Here is a 26906-nt window from a genome sequence, read left to right as displayed (position 1 = left end):
AACACCAAGGATCCTTCCCCAACCTCAAGATCCTGGATCCAACCTATTATGGAATACCTCCAAAATGGCACGATCCCAAAAGAGGAAAAAACTGACAAAGCATTCAGAACAAGGGTCTCAAGGTTTGTTATCATCCAAGGTAAATTATATAAAAAATCTATGGCAGGTCCATACTTTAGATGCTTAGAAGATCATGATGCTGCAGAAGTTCTAAAGGATATACATGAAAGAGACTGTGGCAATCACACTAGGGGCAGATCCTTATGCTCCAAAGTGTTGAGGACAAGATACTACTGGCCAACCATGAAGAAAGATTCCTTCCTTCATTCTAAAAAATGTGATGCTTGCCAAAAACATAGTAACATCCTACATTAACCAGCAGAACCTCTACACCCTATCATCTCCCCCTGGCCATTCATGAAGTGGGGGATGGATATAGTGGGCAAATTTTCGGTAGCTCCTGGAGGAAAGGTCTTCATGCTAGTAATGACTGACTACTTCTCGAAGTGGATAAAAGCTGAAGCTTTTGTCCATGTAAGAGACAAAGAGGTAGTCTCATTTATTAAACGAAATATCTTGACCAGGTTTCGGATCCCTGCCGAAATCGTATGCGACAACGGATCCCAGTTCATAAGCAAAAGGACAAGAGACTTTTGCACAAGTTAGGGAATCAGGATGGTAATGTCCACCCCTGTTCACCCTCAAGCCAACGTTCAAGCAGAATCTAGCAACAAAATCATTGTCAATAACATGAAGAAAAGGTTGGACGAAAAGAAAGGAATATGGGCAGAAAAACTTCCTTTTGTACTATGGGAAGATAGGATCTCTTCTAAAGTAGCCACAAGCCAAACCCCATACTCCTTGTTGTTTGGAGAAGAAGCAATGATTCCCTCTGAAGTGGTGATCCCAACAGCAAGATACCTACTTCAAAACCAAGAAAACAACGACAGGATCTTGGCCCAGGATCATGATATTGTTGATGAACTCAGGGATCTTGCCAAGATCCGTATCGCTTCTCATCAACAAAGAATCACCAAGGAGTACAATAAAAATATAAAAGTCAGAAGATTCCAAATAGGAGACTTGGTACTAAGGAAAACATTCCAAAACACCAAGGATCCTAGTGTAGGTAAACTGGCACCTAAATGGGAAGGACCGTATCTCATAGATGCCGAAGTAGGAGAGGGGGCATATTAACTGGCTACCCTCAATGGAAATGTCTTGCCAAGATCCTGGAATTCTATACATCTTAAAGCTAATTTTATTTAAGTACGATTAGTCTTTTTCCAACACACTCAAGGTACACATGCTCTTTACCTTATACCCTTTATTTTTATTACTATTTGCTCTCTTTGAATACCATTACTAACTTAAGCGTCGCAGGGACGTTAGCTAGACTAACGCCCACCCTAAGCTAATTTTGTTGTGCGCAAGGACTCAAGGATCCTGACACTCAAGGATCCTGACACACAAGGATCTTGATGTTTGAAGACCCTGGCACTTAAGAGTCCCATAGCTATAATGTCCTTTAATTCGTAACACAAGTATCCTAATAATAGAGATTGATCATCTCTCCTACGAATAAGGGTACTTAATCCCATCTAAGGTTTAAAGAGTTAATTACCTCTTTCACACGAGTTAAGGTTTCTACACCTCGCTTGGACGCATAATATCTAACTATGGGATGTAAATAAGGGGATCATTTCACGCTGCAATGACTTGGAAACCTTCTTATTTGTTATTTATGAAGATAAGTTAAGATCCTAAAGTTGAAATCTAAGGTTTATAACATTAACATGTTATCTCAAGTTGGGATCCTACCCAGATAATTCCTAAGGTTCATAACATTTTCATGTTATCTCAAGTAGGGATCTTCCCCAGAAAATACACAAGGTTCATAAAATTTTCATGTTATCTCAAGATTGGGATCTTCTCCAGAAAATAACTACGCTTTATAACATTATCACGTAATCAGGATTTTCCCCAGTAATTTACTAAAGTTTATAGAACTAATGTATAGATCTCAAACTGGGATTCTCTCCTGAGATTTTCCAAGTATTATAAAACTAACGTGTTGTTTGAAATTGGAACTAAGAGATCCTAGTTATAAGGATCCTCGAAAATCCTACTGCTACAACCACGCAATTCAATCAAGCATGCCGAGAAATATAAAACAACCATAGCATTAAAGGGATTATCCATCAACCCCACAAAAAAAAAATATTGTATTACATCCCTTAAAACCAAAAACTACTAAAACTAAATTTTTGCAAGCCTAAACCGTTGACTGGTTATCATCGCGAGTGGTCTTCTCCTCCTCGCCCGCCTTCGGCTGCTGCCCTTCAGGATCCTGACCGGTGTTCACAGGTTCACCAGTTAATTGGGCAAGAGCGGCACGCCACCCTGCCAGGTTCCAAGATCCTACATTGGCCACATCTTCAGCTAGTTTGATCTTGGCTTCCCAGACGGCCACATTAGCACTGGCATTTTCCTCGTCGATCACCCCCTCCATCTCTGCGACATGCTCCTCTTCCTTCTCAGCCTTCTCCGTACTTAATAGTTCCACCCTCTGCAGGAGATCCTTGTTGGTTGCTTTCCACATTTTCGCTTACTCTTTGAGGGCTTGTTTGACTCTTTCAACTCGGATCTTCAACTCAGCAGAGACGTCGTCGGAGACCTGAAACAAGAAAAACATTAAAAATAGAAAAGAGTAAAAATGCAGAGCAAGAAGGATATTTGTTCTTACAGTCTGAGAGAAGGAAACCAACTTCCGTAGAGCATCTTCCGCCCCAAGATTCTCCAAACTCAACTCAGTGGAGCCTGTGTTCTTTCTCTTCTTGGATCCCAGAGTTTTCACGGTTAAATCTACAGGGGCTCTCATGAGGGGAATGGAGGGCAAGGTCTTCTCTTTCTTCACCACCAGTTGACCGTTGGACATTAACGTATCCAAATCATCAAGGGTGAAGTGGGCACCAGAACGGGTACTCTTGGATCCTAAGCAGAACATCAAAGAGCATAAGAGGTCAGGATCCTCCGTACGAAAAAGAAGAAAAAGTTAGGATCCTTACCTTTCGACATGGAGACAGTGGTAGACAAACTCTCTTGAAGATTGAATTGGTTGGGCTTGAACGACCTATCTGATTCATACAAAGTTAAAAAGATTTTGATCCTGCTTTCTATATCTTCAGCGGGAGGAACCAAATCGTCGAACTTGAAAGAAGCATGTAACACCGTAAATTTTCAAACAGATTTTTCATTTAAAATCACATAATTCTTATAACACATTTCACAAAAATCTCATTTATTTAATTTACAAATCACAACTCCATAATTTTTTCATTTAAAATCCAGGATCCTCAAAACATAACTATTTCATTGGTGTGTACAATCAAGCCGGTGCCTTCCTGCAATCCTGAGAAAACCTGAAACACATAACACATAACACGGTAAGCATGAAGCTTAGTGAGTTCCCCAAAATACCACACATATCTCCGTAGCCACTCGAGGCTATAACACAGTAAGACCCTCTGGTCAATGTGTGTCAGTGGGACCCTTCGGTCCCATAACTCGGGTGGACCCTCCGGTCCTAACTCAGTAAGCACAGAATAATAAACAGCATAAATCACATAGACATAATGCAGGATATCTCAGTACTCAATATAAACACATAATACATCTCAGTCACACAAAGATACCACTCATGGTAAGTATAGTGAGAAGACTCACCTCGATAGCAAGCAAACAACCTCACACTCGAATTTCGAACTAGCCACCGCCTAACACATAGGGTAATTATCTCAATAAATACTCGATTCTCGACTCTAAGTAAACCAAAGGTTATTCTTCCTCTTTCTAACTCTTGAAGTGGGTAAAAGACCATTTTACCCCTACATAGTATCCATTACTCATGTTTGACAAAATCCTAAAGTCAACAGAAGTCAACTCGAGTCAACGGTCCATGTTTGACCTGACTCGCCGAGTGCACCTATGTGACTCGTCGAGTCCACTCTTTTCCTCAGAAGTCTCGTGAAGGTCCAACTTAGCTCGTCGAGTTGACCCCCAACTCGCCGAGTTATCGCTTGATCAAGCTCATCGGGACAAACCCTAACCGACTCGTCGAGTCGGCTCATCGACTCGGCGAGTCCATGCAAACTCAATCCTCATTCAGACAATTCTAAGCAGATCTACAACCCCACTCCCCAGATCTATCCTCCTAAGGCTCGAATAGCACGTAAAGTTGCATGCTTTACATTCATGCATGGCATACAAGGCTCATAATGCCAATACATGCTCCAACAAGGGCTAGATGCACAAGAGCTTGCCTCCAGCTCAATAAAGCTCGGGTCTTTGGACTTACAAGGCCACCTATAGTCCAGATTTGAGGTTCCAACCTCAAGCCATGCCCAATCGACTCCATGACACAAGATGGATGGGAGAAAGCCCTCAAGACTCCCTAAAACAAGATCCCATAAGTAAATGGTCAAGTTAGCATCTTTTTACCTCCAACTGAAGCAAAACTCTGAAGAATCTCTGGATCCAAAAGCCTCCTTTTGATCCATGCTTTGATGCTCTCCACTTCTTCCTCCAAAAGGTCACAACATGCCCAAAATTATGTCTCTTCTCTCTTTTAGCTCCCTCTAAGCGATTAGGGTTTCTCACTGGAAGTAAGCAGGCTGGTGAGGTGGGTTAAGGTCCTTTAAATAGGACCCAACCCCGAGAATCTAGCAATTCTCTGCCCAGCGCCTACTCGACGAGTCGGCTCTCTGACTCGTCGAGTCCATTGATTAAACTCACGCGGATACTCGACTCTACTCGACGAGTTGGACTCACAACTCGTCGAGTCGCTCCATAATTCTCAGAACTACCCTCACAACAATATGCCTGGAAATCCAGATGTTACAATTCTCCCCCACTTGACTTAGATTTTGCCCCCGAAATCACTCTTCCACAAATCATAGATCGAACCCAAAAACCTGAAAGATACCATCGAAAGGATCTCATCCCACACGGCTAACTTCCTCCATGGACACCTGAAACCAAACAAGAACTCCCAAACCCGGAAGAGGACATACCCTTCTGCCGCTACGACACCCCTTCTGACTCTCCAGAATCTGGAACTCTAGTGGCCTGTCTCACTGTCACGCCGCCCTCTCAAGCTACCACCATGTTATTCGCTCCTCGAATAACAGACCCTGATAACTCACTGCCCCTCTGATTCTCTCGTAGCAACTTATAGAAACAAGTCAAAGCCCAAAAAAATTGGCTACCGATCAATCATACCATACATACTAAATGATCCATATCATACTCCAAGGAACGAAAGAGTCACATTACACAAGAGACCCACCCGCTGTACTACAATCGAAACCCATGTAAACAAAGAAATCTCAACACCATGTCCTCAGACATAAGAAAATGATCATGCGTGCTCAGAAGTATCCTCTGACATCTAACAATCATAAGCCCTAGCTCCCTCTCAAATATCCCTTTCAACACTGAGCACCAGGTCAACTCCCAACCCCACAGTTGAACCTCCAAAGGTTACACATTGCATGCCCCAAAACGTCTTACTAGCTTCCTTCTCACAACAACTATCTCGGCCCATTGTGACATACAAGTCACGAAGTTCGCTCTACCCCAAGCGAATACTACAATTCCAACTGAAATCATCTCACCCTTGGCCTCTGTCGTATACAACTCATTAGTTCCATGCGTCTCGCGGTCCTTCCCATACAATAAACTGACCCACTCACGTCTAAGGCATCAGATAACACACAATACCCCTCAAAATAAAACTCATCTATGAATCTGAAATCTTATCCGCCTACTCAATACACCACCAAAGCCAAACTCAAACTCGAGAGTCTGGTCCGACACAGAATTGGAACCACTCGTCCCAATGAAGCACTCAACTCATGACCCATGACCTGCAACCCACGCGTACATCACTTTTCCAATTCCTTTAGTTGCGATAACCACAACTTAACTCAGAATATAATGATTCTCGACAAATATGGAGACCCCAGTCTCGCCCCTGGTACGACCACCAGGTTCCCGAAACTCAAAGAATAAGGCTACCCAAACCTAAAACTCTTCTGCGTCATGCTCTGACTAGCAAATAATACGGCTCCTCATAGGCCTATGACACTCTCTCACTGACTCATGAATACTACGGCTCCCCGCAGTATCACAACACTCTCTCGCTAACTGGTGAACACTACAGCTCCCCGCAGTATCACAACACTCTCTTGCAGACTGGTGAACACTACGACTCCCCGTAGTATCACAACACTCTCTTGCAGACTAGAGAACACTACGGCTCCCCGTAGTATCACAACTCTCTCTCTCACTGACTCGCCATGGGCTCACTCCATGGTTTTCACTGATAATCCGAAGTGATTACTCCCACTAGGATCCACTCACCCTCTTATCCCCCATAATCTCCTCCTCGAGTCATCACCCCACTGAGTTTACTATCGAATACTCCACAGCTCAACATAGATAGGTACACACACCCACCCAGGTTAAGCATCACCACTCCTGACGACAACCGTCGTGACCAACACTTTTTCTCGATGCAATTCACATTCTTGGATACTCCCGTTTGATGACAGTTAGCTGAAGGGCTCCCGCTGGAACCATAGTCACTTGATACTCCACTTGCCATCTCATAACTCAAGTCGCAAAATAATCCGAAATTCAGGGCATTCTACTCGGATACCTCGGTATACCATCACAGAACCTCACGATGTCTTGCCTCAACCATTGATCTCCTACATACGACATCATACTCAGATACAACAATGCATCCTTTCAGAATCTCACAACTGATCTTCCTCTCACACAACTCGTAACTTCTTAATATTCCAACTATCAATTGAAACATGGAGGAATCGTCAATGACTCAAAACACGTTGACGACCATCCGAAACTCCCTCCTCTATTGCTCAAAACCCATGCAATAATACACATACCGACCCTGAAGTTGGTTGCCCAATCAACTTCTACCCTTCCCAGAGTGCATGTAACCACCCATACATTGAACCAGAAATTCTCAACCGCCGAAACTATCCTTACGAGCCACCCCCTCGAATTTACCATTACAACCTCGAAGAACTCCTATCCACCACAAGGTCTCCGACCAACGGCCACCTGCCGTGGAGACACTTATCCTTTACTAAACACGTACAACATGTATTATCTCTCTCTGCACCTCGCCTCGATCACCAATGATCCTGGTCTCATGTATCCGTACCGTAGGTCACTATATCCAGTCCTCTAACCGCTCTTGAACCAATCTCTGATACTCTCAATAAAATACCCGGTTCTCCACCACTTAGGGCTTGAACCATCACCATTTGGCACACCAACAATCTATTCCACAGAGTGTTCTACCAGATACATCACACTTACTCTTGGAAAGTACCACATAACGCTCGATGATCTTCCCGATAGAGACCAAGCAACTCCAAACATCCCGAATCTCAGCTAAAATCCTCGAAAAACTTCCCAACATGTCATCCAAAATCTCATACTGGCACACTACCGGACATCTCAACTGTCCCGTAGTAGACATGACTCTCAGTCTGAAAATAATGAACTATCACACTCCTCATCTTCGACTCCCCAACCATAGTCCCATCATGAGAATTATCATGAGATCAGATACCTCACCCCCACACTCGATATCCATCATAGATAATGAGAGCCACCGCCCCAATATACTCCTCTTGATCACCCGACACTGCAGCTAACATATGCCCTACTATACTCAATTAGGGTATATCCTTGTCCTTGACCATCTCAGTCCCCAATGATGACCCTCTCATGCTATAATATTACCTTGCGGCAGACATACTGCCCAGATACTATGGTGAAAGATCGCAACCAATGCTAACCCACATGGTTTATCTCCAAGCTCAGAAACCGGAGCTCAATATCTCTTCTGCTTCTCACAGGAAATGGAAATAGCACAACTCTGGTCACCTAAAGTGACATCTCCACTATCGGCCGATTGCTCAACTAAGACCATAATCCTCCATAAAACACCATCTCTACTCATCCCTGAGTCTTGCGACTCCAACTGGCATCTCACCAAAAATTTCTCGGAAACTAACTCGATTTCCCTCTCAATGTATGCTCCATTGAAACTCGTTCAACATGGCCCTCTGGCCCCACACTCTATCACATCTGATCTCAGTCTAATCAGTCACAACGAGATAACTGGTAAAACCAGAAGCACTAATCGCCACGAGTCATGGTACTCGAACTATGTTATCTCCTCTCAATCTGCTATAAATCATGGTAACTGAACCATGTGACCACCTCTCAATCTGCTATGAATCATGGTACCTAAACCATGTGACCACCTCTCGATCTGCTATAAATCATGGTACCTGAACCATGTGAGCACCTCTTGATCTGCTATGAATCAAGGTACCCGAACCATGTGACCACCTCTCGATCTGCTATGAATCATGGTACCCGAAACATGTTATCTCCTCTCAATCTGCTACTTAGAACCTCTGGAACTCTCCCTATTTCGAGTACGAGTCCTCTTCTTTCAGTAGTATGGGCCCATACTACCTTCCACATCTACCCATACTTTCCATAAGGATCGTCCCAGATTTCCTAAGTGGCTGCTCAACCTTCTCGACCACCAATCTCGTTAAACCTGGTCGCTCCCCAGCGAATACTCTAATCTATCAGCGTACTTATCTGACTAAGGTCACTCCCTATGCTCTCCCTAGGTTCTCACACTTCTTTACCATCAGCTGCTGAATAACTCCTTATGTTGCTAGCCATCTACCTCCTGATGTGAGAACAAGATCGATGCGCAGGGACAATGTTTGAAAACTCAAACCTTGAATGAATGCTTAAGATCAATGTCTGCTTACTAATAGATGTTCAAGTCAAGGCTGGAAAGACCAGTCAAGTCTTAGATAAAATGTTCAACAAACAATCAAGCCATTAAATGAAGAACAATAGTAAATGATCAGGATAATGCTAATAAATGAAGAGCAAGAAGAATGTTTTGAATATGCTTGGAGTAAATGCTAAAAGTGAGTAAAAGATTCGTAGTTGACTTGTATTGAATGCTCCTATTTATAAGAGTGAAAGTTACAGCGAATTAACCCAAGAGTTTACATAAGACCGAACAAAAGACATAAGTATGACATTCTGATTGTCCTAATACAACTTTAGACTAAGTCCTACGAAAAGTAACATCAAATACAAGACAAAAGTAATAAATGCACAAAGGACAAAAGTACTTCATTCCGGACAAGTATTATTCCGGAGACGAAAGTTGGATCCGGATCAACATGCATTCCGGACATGAGGATCAGCTCCAGAATGCCTTCATTCTTCTTTCCTTCTTAATTGGTCCGGACAGGTTCCGGACAACACTTCATTTTGGAATTCATCCACTTCGGAATAAGGAGTTCGGATTGCTAGAGGTTCACTTTCAGGTTCCAGCAATCTCCCCCTAATGTAGGCTCTGAACAACCATTCTCGCACCGCAATGTACCACGCTAGTTGACTTACAAACTTTGCCTTGACCTGTTCTGGAGCATCAGACTTGGACGCCTGGGATATGAACTTATTCAGAGCTTTGGTTGGTACTAGGTGTTTATCAAGGACTCGGAAGAAGTCCTTCTTGTTTGTTCTTCTGGTGGTGTAGACAAACCCTAGAACCGGTTCTTCAATCGGACCATCTGCAAGAAGTTCAGCTTCCGGGAGAACGAAGTCGATCTTGGCAACGAATTGTTCGGTTGCGTAGAGGTGTGCAAGTTCGTAGTCACATTGGCAGAACTCAGCAACATAATCTTTAAGAAAGCTGAGAGTTGCGTGGTAAGCACCCATACTGATGTCATCCTTTTGATTTTCTCCGAAGTAATCCGCTAGGGTGACGATGTCGTTCGGATTCATTGAAGGAAAATCCGCATCAGTAACGGTCCGGGGAGTTGGCTCGTTCCAGAGGAGATGGAAACGGAATAGAGGACAGTTCAGCTCAAATTTTACTAAAATTTTTCTTCCAAAGCCTTGAACTTTGGTGATCCTCTTCCTTGTCCACACTTCCTTGAAGGGTTGAGTATTCTTTTCATAGAAGGTTTTGAGCCTTTCTCGCTCTGTCTGGATGATCACTTCCGGATTATCGGTTGGGTGAAGTGGAGCAAACTTCGTGTAGATATTGCTGTAAGGAGAGAGAGGAAGATCCAGCTGATCAGTGTCATTTGTGGGAAGGTCATAGTAAAGGGTTGGGATGATTTCCTGTGCTTGAAGAATGCCTTCACGGAAAAGAGGAGAAATGCCACACATCGGATCGGGATTGTCTTTTAAGGATTGAATATGGATGCTGTCCTCTAATGCCTTATGAATTTCCTCCTAAGACCATCCATATTTTTGCTTGAGAGGAGGTCCGGAGTAGAAGGCTTGTTGTTCGGAAGTCATAGGTTTCTTCCCTTTATCTCTTTGAAGCGCATCAATGACCACCTTCATGTTTTCATCAATGATGAATTCCGGAGTGGGAGTTGGAAGTGGTTCTTCCGGAATTTCATCTGGGGTCCGGAGAGGAGAGCCCTGGTCGATTGGAGCTATTTTTGGTTCCGAAATGGGAGGATGAACTGAAGGAGTGGCTCGGAAGGCTTGACCGGTCAATATTGATTTTTCCTTTGCCATTTTAACAGCCATTTGAAAGGCGTCCGGAAGGGAGGATGGCCATGAGACTGCAGACCAAATCCTCTTTTGTTCTTTAGTCGGTTCCTTCGGAATGGACAACTTTGGAGCTTGAAGACCAAGAACTCCTTTGGGAGCTTCATCCGGAAGATATGCTTCTTCATTTTCGCTTTCTTCTCCTTCAGTGATCCCTAGGATTCCGGAGACGATTTGAACATCTTCATCTTCGAAATCCTCATCCTGGAGTGTGAATTCCATGACTGGTTTCCGTCTTCTGCTTTGGCCTTCTCCCCCTCTTGCATCGGTAAATCTTGGAACCGGTGCAAGCTGCAAAACCTCTTTCAGATCGTCAAATTTTGAGAAGACTTTCTGAAGGCCGGAGGTGAGTTGAAGAGTGAGAGCATCGTAAGCGACAGCAGTGGGGGCCTGATCAGAAAGATGCTTTAATGTGCTGTTGAGGATGGCAATCATGTCATCAAACTTCCTGTTCGGAACGTCAACAATGTTCCAAGTTGAGCAGAGAAGTTTGATGAGGACTTGTTGAATAATAAGGTTCATCTCATCCTTCTTCCAGATCTCCTTCTCCAACCGTTGAATTTGTTTTTCATGACGAACATAGGTCTACTTGATTAGGTCGTTGGTGGCAGACACCAGATCATCATGGACCTTGAGCATTGAGGAGATGGTGTTGAGATAATTTTCCACCAAAGCGTCGTACTTGGAGTCAATTTGCTCAACTGTGTGCTTGAGTCGGATGGAGATCAGCTGATCAAGGTGGGCTTCTCTTTTGGCAGCTGATGGTCCGGACTGTTGGGAGAGAGACTGGAGAATGGCATCATGTTTGGAATCAAGTCCGGAGACTTTTTGATCCAATTTAGAGTTCAGCTCTGTTACGGATGTTTCCACGGAAGCCACTTTTTGCATGGTGTCAGAGACAGTGGTTCGGATCTCTAGAAGAGCGAAGGGGTCAACGTAGTCACCAGCTGAGGATTCTGAATCAGAATCAGAGTGTTGCAGAGGAGGTTGGTGTACGTTCTGATTTGAAGAGGGACCCGGTTTGGTTGCGTCATCATCTTCTTGATGTTTTGAGTTAGAACCGCCATCCAGAGTGGTAGAGGAGGAAGATCTGAAGTCATAGGCAGTCTTGGATATGGATGCCTTGGAGTGGTAGTGAACTGAAGTCATGAGATGTGCATCCCGAATGGTTTTTGCCTCTTCTTCCAGCATGATTTCTTCAGAAATTTCTTCTTCCGGATCGGTGTGGAAAATACTTTAATGAGTGGTAATGGGGGGCAGTTGCGAGGTGAGTTCATTGATAACATCAGCGTCAGTGGGAGGAACATAGGGCAATTGCTTTGGATGGCCCTAATCCTCATGGAAATAAGCGTGGACTCCACCTGAGCTCTGGTGAGATCTGGACGTTTGGATGCAGCCCTGTTCACAAAATCTTCCCATAAGGGATCGTTAACACCTGGTCGTCCTGTACGCCTTCCGGGTATCAGACCAGTTGAGGCTTCCGGCGGAGGAGGGACTACTCCAGCTCCGGACAGCTTTGGGTCCGGAACAGTGGTTCCGGAGTGTGTGCGTGTAGAAGAGATAATGGGATCATCAAAAGTAATGCGTGGGTGTGTTCCAGGGGGCTGCAAGGAACTATGTTCAACACCGACATCACCCTTTTGGGAGGGTGAGGGTGGATTATGTGGTGACTCCCCGTGGGTGTGTGTGTGTGTTTTTGAAACATCGAGGTGTGCCTCGGATGAGTAGGTAGGAGGGGTGTGCGGATGGCCAGAATCAGGCTGAATGTCATGGGTGCCCTCCTGTTAAGAGGGGGCACTGACTTTGGTTTTCTTTTTGGCCTTAGGCTTGGTAGGAGAAGCCTTTCGTTTGGCTGGTTTCTTGATTTTGGGTCCGGACGTAGTTGGATTGTCCTCTTCCGAGATGGGCTCAACAGAGACAGGGGCAAGTTGTGTTGGGTCGAACACAACCGAAGTCTCTAAATGATGTTTCAAATAAGGGGACTCGGAAGGAATTAGGGCCAACATGTGGTCCGAAAGTCGTCTGACCGGACCAAAAGAAGATTGGTTCGGAATCCTATAATATTTTACTAGTTTAAATGAGACACATACCTCTGGAGGGATGGTGTTAACCGGAAGCGGTTCCGAAAGCTCCTTGAAGACTTGTTCGATAGTCAGAGCCCAGAATCTAGGACTTGAAATTTCATTCGGCTTCCTCTTGGTAGCAAACTTGCAGAAGTCTTGCCACAAGACCTCCGGAAGATCAACAACATTCTCGCGTCCGGAGTAGATGTTGAATACGACAATGAGCCAGTTCTTGCTTAAGGTGTCCATTCCACCATGCTTTCCGGACAGTCCTCTAAGGATGAAATGCATCAAGACAGTCCATAGTCCGGACACTGCAGTCTTCTTGAAGTCTTTTGCTCTGTAGTCTTGAGAATATCCAATGTAGTTCAGAAACGTCTGAAACTCTTCAGACGTTGGCTCAACAATCTTGAAACCCTTGGGGTTTGCCTTAACACCAATCGCCTTGAGGAAGGTCGATTTGTAGATTGGAACTGTTCTGTCACCAAGAATTTGGATCATTAGAGCACCATTGTCAAGTTGAATGCTGGTGAAGGCTCGATGAAGGTGATGAATGGGAAGTGGCGTTTCAGGGATTTTAGTGAGAGGAATGGAGATGGGATGGTTTGCAATGAACTCGATCATAACTCTTATCGATTCATCGTAATCTAGTGGGTTGAGAGAAAAGAGTTGTGTAGTGTCTCTCAAGAATGGTTCTGGATCGGCGGAGGAAGAGGAACCTTTAGAGCCTTTGGAGGATTTCTTTCTAGCAATCGACTTCTTTGGAGTTGGGGCAGTTTGAGTGTGTTCTGGAGAGGACGCCATTGTTGTAGGTTATGAGTTTTTGAAGAACACGAAGAACAGTGAGAGAATTTAGGAGATTTGAGGGTTTAGAGAGCGTAAAGAGGTAAAAGGGGTTTTGAAGGGGTATTTATATGTAAGGTAAATGGGTCGGGTAAAAAAAGATATGATTAGGATCCGAGAACAAATGGGTCGCATTTAATGTTTGGGAACGAGATTTGACAGGTGAGGTGAAAGGGCAAGGTAATTTGGGGCCAAAAATGGAGAATTGCAATCGTTAATTCGATGTCTAGTTTAGGGGGCGTGCAATCGTGTCATGCAAATCGAGGAGGATCGGATAAGGATCTTCCTGAAAAGTAACCGTTAAAAAAAACGTTTCGCCTTATTACCTTTTGGTATTCCGGATGAGTTTTTCCGGACAGTGTATGATCCGGAGGGTAAGAGTTGTGTTCCGGAGCATATTTGTTTGAAAAGAGGTCCGGAGCCAATTTTGAAATTCCAGCGCAATTTGAAAATTTCGGTGCACTTTTTGAAATTCCAGAGCACATTTGAAAATTCCGGAGCACTTTTTGAAATTCCGGAGCACATTTGAAAATTCCGGAGCACATTTGAAAATTCCGGAGCAATTTGAAAATTCCGGAGTACTTTTGAAATTCCGGAGCACTTTTTGAAATTCCGGAGCAATTTGAAAATTCCGGAGCGCATAATGTGACACATTTTCCAGAGAGGAATTCTGGAGTTCGATTCCGATCATCAAGACAAGGTGGATTATAAATGACAACCAAACAAGGTGAACTGTACAGATTAACAAACTCAAGTGAAGGTCAGAGATAAAGATTAGTAAAATGATCCTATGTATTTAGAGAGAAAGTAGTTCCGAAAAAGAAGATCGGAACTAATTTTCTTCCAAAATACGTCTATCAGAGAGAACAAGTCTCTTGAAAGAATTGAGGATCTGGTATCATCATACCCATCTTGTTTAGAAAACCGTTAAATTTGGTTTCGTCTAATGCCTTGGTAAAGACATCAGCAATCTCATCGTTAGATGGAACAAAAATGAGTTCAATGTTACCATTTAAAACATGATCTATTATGAAATGGTACCGTATGTCAATGTGCTTAGTCATGGAGTGCTGAATTGGATTGTGAGAAATCGCAATAGCACTTTGAGAATCACAATAGATAGGAATGCGTTGAAAACGGTAACCATAATCCAAGAGTTGAGATTTCATCCACAGAACTTGAGATGTACAGCTGGCAGCAGCAATGTATTCAGCTTCGGCTGTAGAGAGTGGTGCAATGCACTTCTGTTTCTTGGACGACCAACTGACCAATCGACCACCTAAGAATTGACAACCACCTGAAGTGCTTTTCCTATCGAGTTGAAGACCACCATAGTTTGAATCTGACTAGGCTTGAAGAAGGAAGCTCTCATTTGTTGGGTACCACAATCCGAGACATTTTGTGCCTTTAAGATATCGAAAGATTTGTTTCACTGCCAAAAGATAAGACATCTTTGGATTGAATTGAAATCTGGCACATAGACATGTTGAGAACATGATATTCGGACGACTTTCTGTGAGATAGAGTAAAGATCCAATCATTCCGCGATATTTCTTTTCATCAACAGGAACACCGGAAGGGTCGACAAAAATCTTGTATCCGAAGCCCATTGGTACCTTGGCAGAGGCACAGGTGTCCATTGAGTATTTCTTGAGGAGTTCCGAAATGTACTTTTCTTAGTGAATGAAGATTCCTCTGTTAGTCTGTTTGACTTGGAGGCCAAGAAAGAAGCTTAACTCCCGATTCATGCTCATTTGGAATCGATTAACCATAAGTTTAGCAAAATCAGCAACCATGGATGAATCCGTAGATCCAAAAATGATGTCGTCCACATATATTTGTACCAACATTAAATGCTTTCCATTTGATCTTCGGAATAAAGTGGGATATAAAATTCCTCTTTGAAAACATGAGCGTTTGAGAAAATCAGTGAGGGTCTCGTACCATGCCCGAGGAGCTTGCTTGAGTCCGTAGACAGCCTTCCGTAGTTTATAACAATAATTCGGAAAGAAAATATTAATGAATCCGGGGGGCTGTTGAAGGTACACTTCAGTGTCAAGTTCACCGTTAAGAAATGCACTCTTAACATCCATTTGGTAAATTTTGAAGCCTTTATGAGCTGCATAAGCAAGAAAGATTCTGATGGCTTCAACACGAGCAACAGGAGAAAACGTTTCGTCGTAGTCGAGCCCTTGTATTTGAGTAAAACCTTTAGCCACCAGTCTTGCCTTATTTCGGATGATTACTCCTTCATCATCAAGCTTGTTTCGGAATACCCATCTTGTACTGACAATGGGATGATTCTGGGGAGGAGGCACGAGAGTCCAAACTTCATTTCAGTCAAATTATGCCAGTTCGTTTTGCATGGCTGTAATCCAGTCAGCATGCTCCAATGCTTCCTTGATGGATTTGGGTTCAACCATGGGTATGAATGCTGAGAAGTGACATTCGTTTTGAATATTTGTAGCAGACCGAGTCTGTACACCAGCATTGGGGTTACCGATTACTTGGTTCGGAGGATGATCCTTCGTCCAAACATGTAATCGTGGGAGTTCTTGTGCAGCCGACGAACCGATATCAATAGTGGAATTCATTTGCTCCCCCCTGAAGGGTTTGAATGTTGGGATGATGCTCCCCCTGAACTTCTGAACCAGAGAGGTTGACATCATCATCAGAAGGGAACTCAAAGAATTGTTCATTGTCATCATTGTTGAGCGGATTGGAGTCATCGAACTCAGCAGTTGCATCTTGGAAGCCATTCACATTTGATTCAAGAGAGGGATTGGCATTATTCTCCCCCTCAACCTGAAAAGGTTGAAATGGAGTAAAATCAAATGGAGAGACACTTGGGATCGGACCGGAGACATTACGAGAGAGTGGAACTTCCGAAGATGGGATTGGAATGAGAGGAGGTCTTGATCGAGATTCCGAATTAAGAGTGGTTTCGGAAGGACCAAACAGAGTTTCAAAGTCAACTTCAAGAATTGTCTGAGGGTTCGGACATCCTGGCGGAGGAGCATCGGACTCCATAATGTGAGTTGCAATGTGAGTAGGTCCAGAATTCCGAACGAAGTTGTCATCGAAGGTAATGCCCAAGCTTTCTTCCAGAACACGAGTTCTCCGGTTAAGAACTCTATAAGCTTTCGATTTTGAAGAGTACCCAAGGAAAATGGCTTCATCAGCTTTGGGTTGAAACTTGGTTAGCTGATCACAATTGTTCTTGATGAAGCACCTGCATCCAAAGACATGTAGAAACGAGATAGTTGGCTTCCGACCATTCATTGCTTCGTACGGTGTCATGTCGAGACCTCGATTGATGATACTCTGAGTTTGAGTGAAGCAAGCAGTAGCTATGGCTTCAGCCCAAAGGTAGAGTGGTAGATTTGCGAAATTCAGCATGGATCGAGTAGCTTCAACAAGAGTTATATTGCGTCTTTTGACTACACCGTTCTGTTGTGGAGGATAAGGAGCGTTGAAGTTGTGGTCGATTCCTTTGTCTGTGAGAAAGTTCTCAATGGTGGAATTAGTGAATTCTGAACGATTATCACTCAGGATTCTCCTAACTGGGAGTTTTGTAAGAACTTCTATTCCTTTGATGAAATTTATGAGCTCTAAGGCTGTTTCGGATTTCAGCCTTAGGAAGAAGACCCAAGTGAACCTTGTAAAATCATCAACAGTCACAAGAATGTATTTCTTATGATGAAGACTTTTTACAGTGGATGGTCCACATAGATCAATGTGTAGAAGCTCCAGTGGTTCCGAAATGGACTTTTCGATGATAACAGGATGACCCTTCTTTGATTGCTTACCACACTCACAAGCAGCACACAAATGATCATTTTCGAATTTGAGAAGAGGTAAACCTCTTACCATTTCGTCGGATACAAGATCATTCATATACCGAAAGTTTAGATGAGCGATCCTTCGGTGCCATAACCAACTTACGTCAGGAACAACTTTGGAGAGAAGGCAAAGTTATGGTCTGCCAATAATCATGTTGATGTCGAGCGGGTACATGTTCTTGTTACGAAGCGACTTGATTAAACACTCTTTGCGGTCTTCGGTCATTACATAGCTGTAATTTTTGCAAAATTCAACACGTCGATTTGAGTCATTGAGCTGAGCAACACTTATCAAATTATGTTTTAGATCAGCAACATAAGCCACGTGTGAAATAGAGAAGTTTCCGTTGGTGAGAGTTCCATAACCACGAATTTGAGAGTTGGAGTTGTTGCCATACGTCACGTAACCAGCGTTTGGAGAAAGCTTTAAATCTCGCAGAAAATCTTTTTGCCCCGTCATGTGCATGGAGCAAGCACTATCAACATACCATATTGTTTCTTGCTCCAAAGCACAAAGTGCCTGCAAAATTAGTGAGTGATGGAGTTTTTAGGCTCCAAATTAGACTTTGGGACATAGGCATGGGCTTTGGACTTTGATTGTGACTTAGGAACAACTTTGTGTTTCTGGGTGATATTTCTGGAGTTCCTTGGAAACAGACAGAATGCTAATGTCTTTTCAACTATCCAGTAGTCATATTCAATGACTTGAATGTTCCGAATTGCTTTCTTCGGATTTTGGACTTCCGGAGGGTTGGTATTGTTGGTTTCCTCCGGAATTGTTGTTTCAACAAGGGGAGTTTTGACTTTCCACACACAATTTTTCTTCGAAGATTTTAAGGATGTTTTCTTTTCATTTGAGGATTTTCTTGATGACACATTGGTTTTTGAAAGATTTGGTTTAAAAATTATGCCATCAGATTTTGCAATAAGGACAGATGATGCATGCCGAGATTCTATTGGAGTATGTCGGACGGATTTGGTCGCTACATGAGTTTGAGACTGAGATGTGCTGACAACTTTCTTAGATTCTACATGATCAAGAGGTTAGGATGGTCTTTTGAGAATCTTAGTGGGAACAAAGGAGTTTTGACTATGAGTGGAGACATGAGAAATCTGGGATAAACTTGATTTAGAGTTAGCAAGGAACCTGGAATTTTGTCTAGTCTTAACTTCCTTTTTATGAGCATTTCGAGCTTCTACTTTGGGATCTACAATATCTTTCCTATTCAGCATTGGTTTTCTCTTAGAATGAAATGAGGATTTTGAGGTTTGTCCTACGGATGGATTCTTAAACTCAGGAGTAATGGGAACCAATCTAGTTTTTGGGACAATTAAGGAATCTGATTCACAAGAATCAGAGGACACACAGCTTGAGACTTCAACTTTATCATCTAAGGATGCCCATACAACCTCAGAGGCAGTGGGTTCAGTTGTCACCGGATCAATTTCTTTAATCACACAATTGTTCACGTGATTACTTTTCAGAACATAGTCTACAAAATTTGTAAGACTCTGATGAAAATCCGTGGTCCAATTCAGGTCCAGGTTTGTTAGAGGCGGAAGAGGCGTGGAATCAGGACATGTGACAACAACTGATTTGAACTTAGGAATTAGGGACTCAAAATGGTATGTAGTCTCCGGAAGGGGTGACAAGGGAGAGACAGAGGTGTCTGAATGTTTGATGTTCGGAACCTCTCCCATAAATGTCAAATGTTGTAATTCCTTCAAGGGACTGATAACTGGTTTCGGAAACTCGCTTCCGAGACCGGGTGCTTTAGACCATGGATGACGAAAGTTATGTGTCATCCGAATGTCCGCTTCAAACATGTCAACAGAGTTATGCAGAGCATCTATTTTTGCATTGATACGTTTGTTATCAGCAATTAAAACATTACGTTCAGAATAAGTGATTTCACATTTATCTTTCAAAATGATACATTCATCGTTTGACATTACAAGCTCATGCTCTAAAGACTCGATTTTCAATTTTTTATCCTCAAAACGTAACCTAAGACGATTTAGTTCACAATCCTTCTTCTCACTAGCTTCTATGGCAGACTCATATGCTTTATAAATGGTGTTCATATCTATTTGGATTTGGGTCAGATAAGGTTCACAAAGAGATAAATCAAAATTATTATCAGAGATCATAGATTTTACCTGCTGAACGATGCTTCCGCCAGGTGGATCGTTGGTGGCCATGTAGCAGTGGTGATGTTCAGTGATATCATCATCATCTTCGGACCTAGAAGACCAGTATCCTTCATCACATTCAGCTGTTTGTCTTGCCATCAAACACATGTTTCTTCCAGTTACCATGTTATCATCATCTCCGAATGACCAATATCCTTCAACATCTCTAGAAACTGTTGTAACAAAAGCTTTCTCACTTTCAGCCATTTCTTGTGCTCTTCGGACATAGTAGGCTGAATCCTTGACTTTTGGTTTTTGTGGAGCATCAGCCAGGCAATCTTTGGCAAAATGATTTGCATGTCCACACTTATGACACACAATCTTTGGTTTGTCCGATTTGGAATTCTGAGAGGATTCCGGAGCAGTGTTTGGTTTAGTGATGTTTGGTTTATATGCTGGAGGATTTTCGGAAGTTGGTTTAGGTTCTGAAGCAGAGTGAGGTTGAGCATTGTTATGGTGAGGAGCATTGAATCGGTTTTGGTATGGTTTGTAAGAGGAGTTTAATGGACGTTAGTACTTCATTGAGAGTAGGGCGAACTCCTGTTGAAAACGGAGTTCAGAGTTCATAGCTTCAAATTCATCAACCGTTAGGGTTTGTCTGGGTAAGGTAGGTGCGGATGTTTGAACCAGTGGAACAATGGGTGTGAAGGGATCCGAGGTAGATGAGTTCGGAATGGTTGGTTCAAAGGAACTGACAAGGGCAAGAGGACCTCCGGAGAGTTCCCTTATGTTTTGAGCAATATTTGACTCATGTCCTTGAAGTTCATCAAAAAGTTGATAGAGCTTTAACTTTTTCAAGGAACCATTGCTTTGGAGACAAGATTTCACATTTCCCCATCCTTTCCCGAGACTGTTGATAAACTTGAGATTGTACTCCAAAGGAGTTCGAACAATCCCATGAGCAGTCATGTTGTTGACAACGATTCGCTAACGACTGGAAGCAGATGCCACATATTCACCTGGAGTGGTAGTGAAGGTGTCGAAGTCGTTGACAACTGAGGTGAGGCCCTTGTCCTTCATGTTTTCGGAACCTTCAATTAGATCCTGAAGAGTGTCCCATATCTCTTTGGCAGATTTGCACAACTTGATATGCTCGAAGAGTGAGGGAGGAACACCAAACACCATTTCGGAGAAAGCAACTTGATCAGCGTGCAGCTTCTCGATATCATCAGCAGTTAGAGGAGCTGGGCGAGTTTCATCTTCACGCATGAGCCGAGCAGCTGCATCTCTTACAATTGTTCTTACAGGAACATGTGGACCTTTAGTGACGGATCTCCATATTTCTTCACCTTTATCTTTGGCAATTACAAATCTTTCCGTTCTAACTTTCCAGTGATCATATTCTTCCACAACTAGTAATGGGGCATGAGTAGGGCCACCCACACTATTTGTGATTTGCATTGAAATCATTTGTTGAGGATTAGAAGTAGCCATTGAAGTTAATATATCTTCAAGCTAAAGTGGTATATAGAAGAACTTTTATCCTTGACACAGAAATGGTTGAAACACCAAGGTAATTTCAAACCAACTATAATCTGATCTTTATGGATTCAAAGGACAACCACTCAAGCTCTGATACCAATTGTGAGAGCAAGATCGATGTGCAGGGACAAGGTTTGAAAACTCAAACCTTGAATGAATGCTTAAGATCAATGTCTGCTTACTAATAGATGTTCAAGTCAAGGCTGGAAAGACCAGTCAAGTCTTAGATAAAATGTTCAACAAATAATCAAGCCATTAAATGAAGAACAATAGTAAATGATCAGGATAAAGCTAATAAATGAAGAGCAAGAAGAATGTTTTGAGTAAAAGATTCGTAGTTGACTTGCATTGAATGCTCCTATTTATAGGAGTGAATGTTACAGCGAATTAACCCAAGAGTTTACATAAGACCGGACAAAAGGCATAAGTCTGACATTCTGATTGTCCTAATACAACTTTAGACTAAGTCCTATGAAACGTAACATCAAATACAAGACAAAAGTAATAAATGCACAAATGACAAAAGTACTTCATTCCGGACAAGTATTATTCCGGAGATGAAAGTTGGATCCGGATCAGCATGCATTCCGGACATGAGGATCAGCTCCGGAATGCCTTCATTCTTCTTTCCTTCTTAATTGGTCCGGACAGGTTCCGGACAACACTTTATTTTGGAATTCACCCACTTCGGAATAAGGAGTTAGGATTGCTAGAGGTTCACTTTCAGGTTCCAACACCTGAATATCGTCATATTCACTTAGTAGCTGACTCCCATCATCGAGAGTTCCACAAAGCACGAAGCAAGCAGCATTCGGGCATCGAATAATCTGCACCAGCACGTAAAACCACTCTAGGTTACAACTCTATTTGCTCTACTCACACTCAAAAGGTGTCACTGAACTCAAGCAACTCTACCCCACACGGGTATCTAACTACTCTCTCAGTAGTCTCCTCCAATGCTCATCTAGGTATCTCTTCTAAATTACTCCTCTACTCAAAGCTCTATCTCTGAAATATTCCTGCTGGATACTCTTACTCCGCACATACTCAAAGCACATCACAGATAGCAAAATTCCTAAGCTAAGGCATCACAATCAGGCAACTCTAGCTCTAAAATATGAAATACATAGCCTATCTCCTAGCATGCATCACTAATATCTCAATAATAACTCATAACACAACTAAGTAAGGGTACTTTGGGAAATCACCGTTCGGGCTCTGGCTGATTGTACACACTGATCCTTCTCGTTTTCTCTTGGAAACTCTTGCTTGTTTTAGAAAAAAATCATTTCTTTTGAAAAAATTTCTCAAATCCCCAGTTTGAGTCCAGACATACCCGAAGGTGTATCCGAATCCCTCAAACCAAGGCTCTGATACTAACTTGTAACACCGTAAATTTTATAACACATTTCACAAAAATTTCATTTATTTAATTTACAAATCGCAACTCCATAATTGTTTGATTTAAAATCCAGGATCCTCAAAACATAACTCTTTCACTGGTGTGTACAATCAAGCCGGTGCCGTCCCGCGATCCTGAGAAAACCTGAAACACATAACACATAACACGGTAAGCATGAAGCTTAGTGAGTTCCCCAAAATACCACACATATCTCCTTAGCCACTCGAGGCTATAACACAGTAAGACCCTCTGGTCAATGTGTCTTAGTGGGACCCTCCGGTCCCATAACTCGGGTGGACCCTCTTGTCCTAACTCAGTAAGCACATAATAATATACAACATAAATCACATAGACATAATGCAGGATATCTCAGTACTCAATATAAACACATAATACATCTCAGTCACACAAAGATACCACTCATGGTAAGTATAGTGAGAAGACTCACCTCGACAGCAAGCAAACCACCTCGCACTCGAATCTCGAACTAGCCAACGCCTAACACATAGAGTAATTATCTCAATAAATACTCGATTCTAGACTCTAAGTAAACAAAAGGTTATTCTTCCTCTTTCTAACTCTTGAAGTGGGTAAAAGACCATTTTACCCCTCCATAGTATCCATTACTCATGTTTGACCAAACCCTAAAGTTAACAGAAGTCAACTCGAGTCAATAGTCCATGTTTGACCCGACTCGCCGAGTGCACCTATGTGACTCGTCGAGTCCACTCCTTTCCTCAGAAGTCTCGTGAAGGTCCAGCTTAGCTCGTCGAGTTGACCCCCAACTCGCCGAGTTATCGCTTGATCAAACTCATCGGAACAAACCCTAACCGACTCCTCGAGTCGGCTCATCGACTCGGCGAGTCCATGCAAACTCAATCCTCATTCAGATGATTCTAAGCAGATCTACAACCTCACACCCCAGATCTATCCTCCTAAGGCTCGAATAGCACGTAAAGCTGCAAGCTTTACATTCATGCATGGAATATAAGGCTCATAATGCCAATACATGCTCCAACAGGGGCTAGATTCACAAGAGCTTGTCTCCAGCTCAATAAAGCTTGGGTCTTTGGACTCACAAGGCCACCTATAGTCCAGATCTGAGGTTCCAACCTCAAGCCATGCCCAATCGACTCCATGACACAAGATGGATGGGAGAAAGCCCTCAAAACTCCCTAAAACAAGATCCCATAAGTAAATGGTCAAGTTAGCATCTTTTTACCTTCAACTGAAGCAAAACTCTGAAGAATATCTGGATCCAAAAGCCTCCTTTTGATCTATGCTTTGATGCTCTCCACTTCTTCCTCCAAAAGGTCACAACATTCCCAAAATTATGTCTCTTCTCTTTTTTAGCTCCCTCTAAGCGATTAGGGTTTCTCTCTGGAAGTAAGGAGGCTGGTGAGGCGGCTTAAGGTCCTTTAAATAGGACCCAACCCCGAGAATCTAGGGTTTCTCTGCCCAGCACCTACTCGACGAGTCGGCTCTCTGACTCGTCGAGTCCATTCATTAAACTCATGCGGATACTCGACTCTACTCGACGAGTTGGACTCACAACTCGTCGAGTCGCTCCATAATTCTCAGAACTACCCTCACAGCAATATGCCTGGAAAATCCGGATGTTACACTGCAAGACATAAAAAAATAAGAAAAGTGAATGTCAAGATCCTTAATGTAAAAATGTGAAATCCTACCCTTCTTTATCCGGGATTGTGGTAAAAGATTTCCGTCAGGAATCAAGTCACATCTTACGAAGAAATATTTTCCTTTCCAAGCACTGCCATTATGCTTGGACTTCAAAACAAGGGAAAATCTATCGGTTTTAACCTTCAATAGAAAGCGGGAGTTCCCAAAAGTTGTAAGATCATGAACATAGGCTAGCTCATTTAGACCAACGGAAAGATCCCTGGAGCGATTCTAATGATCAATCCAATAGAGGATCCTCCAAATTATTGGCATGACTTGAATATACGAGATTTTTGTGATCTCAAGGAATTCAGAATTAATTTCGGAGAAGGGGTAAGAGAGCCCTAGGGTGAAAGGATACTCGGGAAGACAATACCAAGTAGAAGAAATGAAATCAGGCTGAATCCTAGCATCAAAATCCCTAAAGACGGTGCCAGCAGGAAAAGTTCTAGACGAATTCAACATCTCAATATCATCATCGGTGAAGGTACAAGTTACCTCATAAGATAAGATCTTGTGATCCGTGAAATCATCATCGGGTATAGCAATGATATTTGCACGAGATCGAGTTGTTTTCTTGCCCATGATCGAAACTGAATAGGGATGAAAAGAAAAAGGAAACAAGAAAAGTACCTTCAAATGGTATTCGATGAACGTCGAAACTGAGATCTAAAAAAGTAAGGTAGAACCGAAAGGTTGGATGTTCTATATATACAGGGATCATGGAGAGGTAAAAGGTTGATGTGACCTATTCCAACGGCTAGAAATTTAATCATTGAAATTCAAATTACCCTATACGTTAAACTTCAAAATCTTATCTCTTTTTTATTTTTAAATTATCCCTTGAAATATTGGTAAACTAACTTCAAAATATTTCGCAGGAATAATTTGGGGGAAATTGTTAGGGCCAGGATCCCAGAATTACATTCAGGATCCTCAAACCTCAGGATCCTTAAACATACTTCAGGATCCTGATTATTATCGTTTATTTTCCTAACATATATAACGGTTATATTCTTCTTTATTTTTCTCACATGTGCAGAAATAGTAAGCTAAATACTTATTCTCAACGAATAATCATCTTGACCATGCAAAAGACCCGGTATACCAAGTCAAATAACGTCTATAAGCTGATCTCGGAGGATCCCAGAATTATCGGACTTTTTGTTATTAGTATTAGACTATAAATAGCACCTGTATTCATCACACAACAGACACACTTAGCTTATCTATGATACTTATACTTACATTCTTTACATTCATCTCTGTAATCAACACTTTCAATCAATAAAATCATCAAGGCATGTGATCGTTATCAACTCCCAAGGTTTTATATCGGAGATCCTAACAAGGATCAAAGGCTTTCCTTGTAAATCACTATTGTCACTTTGATCATCATCTTATACTTACTTTACCATGAACATCAATGCCTCTCATGCAATTTGGTTGATTATTGATTGTTCATTTTTTGACCAAAACGTGTCATTTCCCATAAATATATTAATAAACAACTATAAACGAAACGCTTAGTGAGTAATCACAATACTCACCCATTATGTCAATCATATGCAATACACATAACACATAACACGGATCATATATCATGTAATAAATCACATGTCACTTATAATGTTGTTACCAATTTCTACCCAACAGTAAACTGGTTTCCCCCGAGGGGCTTCCCAGATACTATAATACGAGAACTCATCACTTTCCTCCTAGAGGCTTCATGACTAGCTGGCACAACTAGATTACCTCTGAGAGGCTTCTCATGGTTGACCAATCCTTGACCACTTCCCTCCAAGAAGCTTGGGTTAAAAAATCTCATCCTAAACCATACAGTCCACATAATAAAATAGTGAAAACTCACATGAAGCAACAAACACATAATAAAACCACTAAAATATATAAGATTAATTTCCAGATTTTTAAACACCTACAATCATATTAATAATCCTTACTTAGCTCATATTTCAAGTATTACTTATTAATGCTTCATGATATACTTTTTATTCACTTATATTATCGTTATATTAGTTTTTTCGGGGACTTATTTACCCCTCCTAACCATATTATTTTTTAAATGTTATAATTAATTATTATATAATATTTCCTTAGGCTTTTTAGGATATAAGGTATGAATTCTAACAATTTTTATACATTATTCTATATTTTACAAGTTTACAATAAAAAAATGGTCAAAAATCCGGACCAACCTGTAAATATGGTCACCAACACCTTAGAAGGAGTGATGAACAATACTTAAATATAATATATGGTAAACTAGACACCCCCCCCCCCTTTAAATGTAATCCCAAACCTCATATCAATTGGATTTTTCTCGAATTAAATACATATTTTACAAGATAGCTATTGTAAACAGTTATCATTCTAGATCAGCCTATGAAGAATTCCAATTCCATCCAACTTGGGAATGAAATCAGGCCAAAATCATTTAAGGGAACAAATTAGACATAATTACCAAACTCCATATGGAAACCTCATTTAATTTGGAGTTTCCTATATTTAATTATGATTTTTAAGTAATTTGGACAACCATTGATTTTATATGATTTTTCAAAGACTAGGGATAATTTTAGAATTTTAAAATAACAGCAAGGTTAACCTTGCTTTTAATACCACTCACTAAGGACTTAGCCATTAAGCCCATACCCTTTCAACTTA

General features: G+C 41.9%; 1 protein-coding gene across 1 annotated transcript; it reads left to right on the top strand.

Annotated features, from left to right (window-relative positions):
- The first annotated feature begins 675 nt into the window (after positions 1-675).
- LOC145118994 (uncharacterized) lies at positions 676-2045 on the top strand. The gene is made up of 2 exons (XM_079054639.1): positions 676-1040; positions 1976-2045. The coding sequence occupies exons 1-2, from the start codon at positions 676-678 to the stop codon at positions 2043-2045; spliced, it is 435 nt and encodes a 144-aa protein (XP_078910765.1).
- Positions 2046-26906: the final 24861 nt, after the last annotated feature.

Source organism: Lactuca virosa, chromosome 1, assembly GCF_052849685.1.
Source record: "Lactuca virosa cultivar CGN04683 chromosome 1, Lactuca_virosa_CGN04683_v6, whole genome shotgun sequence".
In the NCBI taxonomy this organism is placed as follows: domain Eukaryota; kingdom Viridiplantae; phylum Streptophyta; class Magnoliopsida; order Asterales; family Asteraceae; genus Lactuca; species Lactuca virosa.
Note: the sequence above shows the minus strand (reverse complement) of the source record. Positions and strands in the feature narration are given on the sequence as shown.